Consider the following 8907-nt stretch of genomic DNA (forward strand, 5'->3'; position numbering starts at 1 on the left):
AGATTCTTTGTCCAAGTTCAAACACCAGGACTGGCCCCTGCCCTCACTGTTCCCCTGCACTGACTGGGGGTCAGGGCTGACTCCCTGGTGTGCTGCAGGACCAGGTCTGGCTCCTCACTGAATATTGGCCAGCAGCACTCTCCAGCAACCAAGATAAAAGAATTTCTGCTAGACGTACACAAAGGGGTGGTATTTATTGGCAGGGAATGGTCTGTGAGAAAGGGCTTTGACGCTTCTATGAGAAATCTCCCCTCAAGCTTCACTATCTTTCCTCCTACAGGTTGAAACAGCCAGAGACAGCAAATGTCCAACAACAGCTCCATCAGCCACTTCCTCCTGCTGCCATTGGCAGACACGCGGCAGCTGCAGCTCCTGCACTTCTGCCTCTTCCTGGGCATCTCCCTGGCTGCCCTCCTGGCCAACGGCCTCATCATCAGCGCCGTAGCCTGCGGCCACCTCCTGCACACGCCCATGTTCTTCTTCCTGCTCAACCTGGCCCTCACCGACCTGGGCTCCATCCTCACCACTGTCCCCAAAGCCATGCACAATTCCCTCTGGGACACCAGGAACATCTCCTACTCTGGATGTGCTGCACAGGTATTTTTCTTTGCCTTTTTCATTACATCAGAATTTTCCATCCTGACCATCATGTGCTACGACCGCTACGTGTCCATCTGCAAACCCCTGCACTACGGGACCCTCCTGGGCAGCAGAGCTTGTGCCCACATGGCAGCAGCTGCCTGGGCCAGTGGCTTTCTCAATGCTCTGCTGCACACGGCCAATACATTTTCCCTGCCCCTGTGCCAGGGCAATGCCCTGGGCCAGTTCTTCTGTGAAATCCCACACATCCTCAAGCTCTCCTGCTCACACTCCAAACTCAGGGAACTTGCAATTATTGTACTAAGTGCTTCTCTATATTTCAGCTGTTTTGTGTTCATTGTTTTCTCCTATGTGCAGATCTTCAGGGCTGTGCTGAGGATCCCCTCTGAGCAGGGACAGCACAAAGCCTTTTCCACCTGCCTCCCTCACCTGGCTGTGCTCTCCCTGTTCCTCAGCACTGGCACAGTTGCCTACCTGAAGCCCCCCTCCATTTCCTCCCCATCTCTGGATCTGGCACTGTCAGTTCTGTACTCGGTGGTGCCTCCAGCCCTGAACCCCCTCATCTACAGCCTGAGGAACCAGGAGCTCAAGGCTGCAGTGTGGACACTGATCACTGGACAATTTCAGAAGCATTGAACTGCTGGCCAGTTTCTGCAAATCCTTTGTAATAAAAGTCATCTTTGATACTTCCTGTTGGTTTGATTGTGGGAGTTTTTTCATGTGTTTTAGTTTTTCAACATCATCCACAAAGAAAGACCATTGTTTGTGCCTTTTGTAATTTTGATTCTTTCCACCTTTACTGTGGTCCTATGTCACCCTGGTTTTTCTGAGTTTTTTTAAAGCCTTCTGATTGTTCATAAGATGGAGTCAGTTTCTTTAGTTTCTGCACAATATTAGGAGCAGTGTTTCACTTTTCTCATGCATGAGAACATAAACAAACCTTTTGTTTTCGTTCCCTGTCCTTTGTTTACATATTTCTAGCCTGAAAATAGTGCAATAATGTTTGTTGACAGCTAGTCTGGCCAGTGGGGTGATGAGGTAGTAACCCCAGAAACCAATCCACAACCAGACCCACAAATGTATAAAAATGAAAGAAATAATCAGGCTGCTCTCCCTGCTCTGGTTTTGGGGGAGCAACTCTGCACTTCAGACTTCTTGTCTCCGTGTTATTGCTTTGCGTGCCGCTACCACAATTAGTGACCCATCTGTGTGACAGAACAGTCTGGTGAGGTTTTCCTTCCCCTCTTTCCCTGTTGTGTGCCTGCTATGCAGGACACTCTGGTGTTGGAGCTTTGGGGGATCCTCTTGGAGTGGAAACACGCTCAGGTCTCTTGGGAGGGGCTTCAGCATCTGTTCGTGTGGGGCAGAGAGTGTGGATTCTTTCCCAAGCCAGATGACGTGCTCAGTCGGGAGGTGTGGCTCCTCCTGGGGGAATGTCTGATGGGGGCACTCGAAACAGATTATGGTGAGGAAGTTGCATGATTGTTGGTGCAGTGGAAATTATTTGAGGGGGCTGTGTTGAGGTTGACCCCCCCAGGCTCGCAGACCTCACGGGCTGCCTCCCCCATTTCGAAGCAGGACGGGGGGCTGGAGGAGGGCAGGGTCATTATATCTGAACCAGAAGTATTGTCTGAGCCCGAACTTCAGCTCCCTGGTGAGATGGACTCTCCCCCTCCCTCCCCAGTCACTGCGCCAGAGGGACTTTCCCTCTCGGGCTCCAGAGCTGCTCTCTGAGAGGGGGAGCACGTCCCGAGCCTGTCGGTGCTGCTCGGGCAGCGGGGGGACGGGTCCCCGGTGAGCCCGGGGCCGGTCCTGCCTGTCCCTGAGTCATGGAGCCGCCAGAGTGGGGCGAGGTGGGGCCGTGCTCCCTCCATGCCTTCAGGTGTTGGTGGAGGAGGGCGTCCCAGGGGCATGAGCCCCACTGTTGTTTGATCGGGATTCAGTCACTGTGTGGTGTCCGTGCCATGGCACGTCCATCATCTATCCGATGGAGTCGGGTGAAGTGGAACACCCTGCCCTGCAACCTGGGCCGGGGCCAGAGGGGGGTGCGTTGGCCACTTCTGTCCCAGTGCCGCCTGCTGAGGGAGCGCAGGGCGTGGACGCTGCCGGAGGCAGGCTCCCGGTCGGTTCTTCGATGGACACCGTCCCAGCGGGTGGGCTGACAGCTCCGCTCAGGGTGGCTGTGCCTGATGTGAGCCTCCACCCCCCCGCTGGGACTCTTCTCGGGGAGGTCCCGGACCCTCCGCTCCCCACGCCAGCTCCATGGGCTGCGTCTGGGGGCGGTGCTCGTGGGGCGGGGAGAGACTCCAGCGCTGCCAGCTCTGATGGGCTGCCAGCCTGCGGGGGCCGAGGTGCTGTCTCTGTCTCAGCCTGAATGCAGCCAGAGCTCCCCAGCTGCGCCGGGATGTGTCCCTGCCACGGAGCGTTTTGACCGGTCTCCAGCGGCCAGTGCCGCAGCGCTGCTGGCAGGCTCCAGCCCCGCTGTGGATGCGGCGGGCCCAGCAGCAGCGGCTGGTCCGGCTCCATCTCCGCTTCCCGCTTGTGAGCGCTATGGCAGCTATGGGCACCGGGGTGTTTAAGTTCAGTGTGAACGGGGACACAGCCGGAATGCGGCCGGTCTTCGACAAGAGCAAAGGGCCCCACGCTGTTGGCTCTTCCTCCACAGCCTGGTGGACACTCCCTGCCGTCAGGTGACCGTACGCCCGAGAGACCGCGGGCGATTCTGGGGAGAGGTGAAAGCTAAGGCTGAAGGACTGAGTGATGGTGCTGATGCTGGTGCTGGACCTGCGGTGTCTGGTGTTCAGCCGGTCCCCAGCCGAGTGCCTGCCTCTGACCCTGTGGGGCCCACAGGGCAGGATATGGCAGGTGCTGCTGCTTCATCTGAGGGTCGTCAGGCCTTCCCTGTCCTTCAGAGTATTACTCATAACACCTATCAACCCTTGGCTTGGCAGGCCTTGGCAGAGCTGTGTGATGCAGTCAGAAAGTATGGTCTGGGCTCAGCCAAGGTGATGCAAGTCCTCAGTTATTTTAATGCCAATCTTTTGACGCCCTTTGACATTTGGAGCTTGGCTAGGATCCTTTTTTCCACCGGTCGAATATGACTTCTTTGAGTATAAATGGACTCAGTTGGCAGTCAGAGCGGTGAAACGGAATGTGACACTGGGTCCAGGTGATCCTAGGCGTATGATTAATACCGATATGCTACTGGGAACAGGCAATTATACCAGGGCCGATGGGCAGGCTGGTTTTGAGCCCTCGGTCCAGGAGCAGTGCCAGCAGACAGGCATGGCAGCCCTGGTTCAGACCATACAGCTGGCTACTCCACAGGAGTCCTTGGCAATTGTCGTCCAGGGAGTTGATGAGCCCTTCCTGAGCTTTGCAGGATGGCTGACTGCTGTGGTTGAGAAGCAGGTGAGTGATCCTGAGGCAAGGAAGCTCATGCTTCAGTCCCTTGCTCGAAGCAACTGCAATGCTGTTTGCAAGGGGATAATTGAGGCGCTTCCTGGGGATCCGCCCATGTCGCAGATGGTTGAGGCCTGTGCGAGGATAACCCCTTCCAGCCAACAGATGGTTGCCGTAGCTACAGCTGTACAGCCAGCCGTGGCTACGGTTGTCCAACCGACGGTGGCTACAGTGGTCCAGCCGGCCGTGCCTGTGGCCGTGCAGCCGGCTGTGGCTGCTGCTGTGCAGCCTGCTTGGGTTGTTCCCCAGGGTGTGCAATGGCAGCAATGGGGTGCTCGGGCCAGGAAGAAACAGGGCAGAAAGGCACAGAAGCCTACGGCTGTCTTGTTTCATTGTGCACGATGTGGAAGGCCGAATCATGCTGTGGACATGTGTAAGGCAACGGTGCACGTGAATGGTTGTTCCTTGGTCGGTTTGGGAAACGCAACGCGGAGCGCGAAGGCGAGAAGCGTGCCAACACAAATGTCTCTGCCTCGCCCCGAACCAATGGAGATCTGCTCAGCAGGCTTGCAGCCAGCACCCGCGGTTCAGCAGGTGTTGATGTCTGCACAGCTGAGTCTGTCGTGATTGATTCGGACAAAATACACCAGGTTCCCCTGGATGCCTTTGGTCCCTTGGGTGATGGCATGAGTGCTTTCCTGATGGGGAGGTCCAGTGCCACCATTCACGGTATCATGGTGCACCTGGGACTGATTGATGCGGATTTTTCAGGGCAGATTCATGCTATGGTGTAGTTTTTCCCTACGAGACTAGACGACCGCCCATGGCAAAAGTAAAAGAGTCTGCTCTCTGGCTTTGGGTGGGATTTAACAGCTTTTATTCTCAAGTCCTGCCCTGCTTTGCTGGACTGTGCCGATGACTTGCCGGTGCCAGAGAGACCTCCCCCCTCCCCTGTCAGGGCTTTTTCCCCAGGGGACAGGGCCCAGAGACAGGGCCCAGAGGCAGCACCCAATAAGGGATACTCAGGAGGGGAATAGGGCTGGGTTACATCTCAGTGTGGCGGATGGGCACTGGGGGGCAAGGACAGATCATAGAACAGATACATAGAGAAAACATTACAAATCCGATGAAATATAAACCAAATTAATGCATTACAACATTTCCCCTTTTCTTATTAAATTAAGAAGGAGGAAGGCTCGGTTCGTCGGAGATGCTCAGAGTTCAGACCTTGAGTACCTTTAAAGTTGCTAAAGAAAAATGACCTTTAGTGCAAACAATACTGTCTAGAAAAACACTGTTAAGGAATAATGATAATTAGAAGGAGACGGTTCAGTGCTTTCTCCTCCTCCAGGCAGCACTGGCCACTTGTGGGCCCTCTGCAGGTGGTTTTGCAGTTTTAGGGATGAAGGGTTTCACCCACTCAGCTGTCACCCACTTGAGATCTGGGGGAGTGGACACATAGGCGTACCCACGACCCCAGGTGACATGATCATGAGGACTTTTTGTTTCTCTGGTCACTGGATGCTTTACTATCATAGCCGGTGACTTTTGCTGAAAGGCAGAACTGGTTAAAGCAGGATTATTTAGTTTAACATTTACATTTTCTATTTTCTTTGAAAAATTCCCTTCAGACCTTTGAGACCTCCCACCCCCATTGTCCCGAAAGTCCAAAAATTGCTTCTTTAAAGGGCATTGAGATACCCAATGTCCAGCCTGATCGCACAGGAGACACGTTGTTCCTCTCTTGGGTGGTGGCTGTGGCACAGGTACAGGAGGCACGGTGTCTGCAGCAGCAGCTTTTTGTGGTGGCTTGACTCTGGAACTGTGCTTTTGATGAGCTTTTATGAAGGGAATCTTCCTGGCACACACCTGCAGCATGTCATGTAAAGTTGGAGCTAGTTCTGTGGACAGGCTGAGGATAGCTGCCTTGCACTGCTCATTTGCATTGGTCAGTGCCATCTCCTCCAGGACCTGTTCCTGGGCTCCTTCATTCTTAACCTGTAACTCGATAGCTCAGGTTAATCGCTCCACAAATGTTACTAAAGGTTCTGATGGAAGCTGCTTTATTTTACTGTAAGGTTGGAAAGACTTATCGGGCTGGGTTGCTAATTGAATTGGCAGATTCTTATTACCAACAGCCGTTTCAGGATTTTGCCAAAGCTCCGGAAGTAAATCTTTTTGGAGGTCAAAGGGAACTGTAGTATTTCTTGCTAAATTTGCTTTTAAACAGTTGCAAAAGTATTCTCTTTCATATTTGAATTTGGCCTGAGCTTTGCATAAACCCTGAATCGCTTGTTGGGGGAAGGGGTCCCAGTTACTGTAGACAGCACTCCCTCTTTTTGATTGTTGATATGTGAAAGGGGTGGCAGAAAAGTCAGGATCACTTCCTGCTTTCAGGTTCCCGGCTTCCCCCCTCACCCTCCGGGGCGTGGGAGCTGGGACTGTGGAGAGGGAACCCGTGGGAACCAGGGGCAGGGAGGGGCTGGAGGCTTGAGTCACACGGGGAGGAGTCGGAGGGCGGAGGTTTGAGGGTAGGGGCAGAGTCAGAGGAGAGGGCAGTGCTGGGGGTGGCATCAAAGAGAAGGAGGGCTCTGGGGAGAAGAAGGAATTGCGGGAAGGAGGGGCAGACAAAGGGAGAGACTCCTCATGGCTCGGGAGCACATGGCTTCAGCCATTTTGGACAAAGGAATCTCCTCCATCTTGTGACCCCCCCACCTGGGGATCACTGGGATGGGAGGTTTGGGCACTCGGACTGCCTGCAAAGGTACAAGCTGGGGAAAATTCACCAAGAACTGGTTTTTTTTTTCCTTTTTCTTTGGCTTTTGCAATGCAAACTTAATTTTTAAGCTATAGAAAGCAAAATTTGCATCTTCTTTACTATTAGAGGAGCCAGATTCAACTATTTTTTTTTTGTTATAGCCTCCCAAAATTCTGGGGAGCTTATTTGCTCTAATGATAATGGTGGAAACTGAGAAAACAACCACAGAGTTAATTTTTTCAGCTGTTTCTTTGAATAATGGGTCTTGACATCATCCAAGGCACATAAAATGTAGTAATAGACTCTTTTGTGAGGCACAGACAGCCTTGCACCCATTTTTGGCTCAGATTTTGAGTTTCTGTGTCCTCTTTATTGTGACTGAGAAACTGAAAAGAAAAAAACCTCGCTGGAGAGAAAAAAAAGCCAAAAGGGGAAACAGTTTCCTTTTCCACTGCCCCAGGCTGCCAAAAGAAGCGTGCTATTAAAGCACTTTGAAGGTTTACTCTGAAAGCAAAACCTTCCCCGATAGAGGAAAAAACCCTTTTCCCTGAGGAATCCCACCTCTGAAAAAGATTTTCCCTTAGAAAACCGAAAGTGGTACTCACCAAAATTCCAGTGTTCCTTTCCTTTCTTTCCCAATCACTCCTTTTGCTTGAGACTGACCCTTTTTAGTGCAAAAAGAGCTTCCAGTCTCGGTCCCCAGGATCAGTTTTCCACGAACACGTGGTCACTCTCTGGGGCAGCTTGCCATTCGGGGGGGCTTCTTTGCAGCACTTCGATGGGATTTTTGAGTCCAAGGAGAAAACTGCAGCCCTGGCCTGTAGAGTCCTGTGTTTCGGAGACTTCACAGCGAATGCCAAGCCTGACGGGTCTGTCTCTGCATGGGTGGGCTACGTTTCGTGACTCACATACCTGCGTGAGATTCCTCAGCCACGTGCTCCCCAAGTGGTTCTTCCAGCTTTTTGGGAACCTTTTGTGGCTTCGAGCCGCACGTTGCGTGCCAGTTGTAGTATTTCCCCACGAGACTAGATGACCGCCGATGGCAAAAGTAAAAGAGTCTGCTCTCTGGCTTCTGGTGGGATTTTACAGCTTTTATTCTCAAGTCCTGCCCTGCTTTGCTGGAGACCTTTCCCAATGACTCGCGGATGCCAGAGAGACCTCGCCCCCGCCCCCCTGTCGGTGCTTTTTCCCCAGGGGGCAGGGCCCAGAGGCAAGGCCCAGAGACAGGGCCCAGAGACAGGGCCCAGAGACAGGGCCCAGAGACAGGGCCCAGAGGGCAGAGCCCAGAGACAGGGCCCAGAGACAGGGCCCAGAGACAGAGCCCAGAGACAGGGCCCAGAGACAGGGCCCAGAGACAGGGCCCAGAGGGCAGAGCCCAGGGGACAGGGCCCAGAGACAGAGCCCAGGGGACAGGGCCCAGAGACAGGGCCCAGAGGCAGGGCCCAGAGACAGGGTGCAGAGGGCAGAGCCCAGAGGCAGAGCCCAGTAAGGGAGAAGCGGGAGGGAACAGGGCTGGGTTACATTTCAGTGTGGGGGATGGGCACTGCTGGGCAAGGACAGATATATAGAAAAAACATTACAAATCCAATGAAATATAAACCAAATTAATGCATTACAACATTCAATAAAACTATGTGCTTGGGTTCAGCGACAAGCAAAAGTAAGCAAGGTAATGCACCTAATCATTATTATATGAGAGAAAGCAAAGGGATTGAGAAAGACACATCACCAATTGCCTAAATACTTTACCACCATGCAGAGCCTGCAGTTGCTGGGGAGTCTTGTTTGACAGCGAGGATCTGGAGAACCCTTCCCAGCAATTGGCAAAATCCTGTGCTGCGCATCCACCCCGAATGTGGCTCCAGCTTTTATAGGCCCAAATCATCAAGTTGAAGCGACATGATTATGTTTTTAGCATAGAAATTCCTGGATCTGATAGCACATGTCCGACCAGCAGGGACCAGGGTTTGGCTAGAGCCCAGACCTCGAATGGGAGGGTTTTCCCCTAAAATACCCTACAAACAAACTGGTTTTTGTTGCCTAAAGATTTTAGCCTTCTGATTGTTTGCATTTTTGTAGTGGAGATTCTCACAAACTGTAACATAAACAAAGTGATTGTTTTCACATTCCTTCTTGGAGGAGGGACA

General features: G+C 52.8%; 1 protein-coding gene across 1 annotated transcript; it reads left to right on the forward strand.

The window, feature by feature from the left end:
• Window positions 1-291: 291 nt before the first annotated feature.
• Window positions 292-1354, forward strand: LOC120764645 (olfactory receptor 14J1-like). Its single transcript, XM_040088650.2, has one exon. It carries the CDS (start codon window positions 304-306, stop codon window positions 1234-1236), a length of 933 nt encoding a protein of 310 aa, XP_039944584.1. The 5' UTR covers window positions 292-303; the 3' UTR covers window positions 1237-1354.
• Window positions 1355-8907: the final 7553 nt, after the last annotated feature.

Source organism: Hirundo rustica, chromosome 33, assembly GCF_015227805.2.
Source record: "Hirundo rustica isolate bHirRus1 chromosome 33, bHirRus1.pri.v3, whole genome shotgun sequence".
NCBI classification, from domain to species: domain Eukaryota; kingdom Metazoa; phylum Chordata; class Aves; order Passeriformes; family Hirundinidae; genus Hirundo; species Hirundo rustica.

Excerpts from the sequence above, each read along its gene's own strand:
- LOC120764645 (XM_040088650.2), top strand. The coding sequence starts at position 304 with ATGTCCAACAACAGCTCCATCAGCCACTTCCTCCTGCTGCCATTGGCA.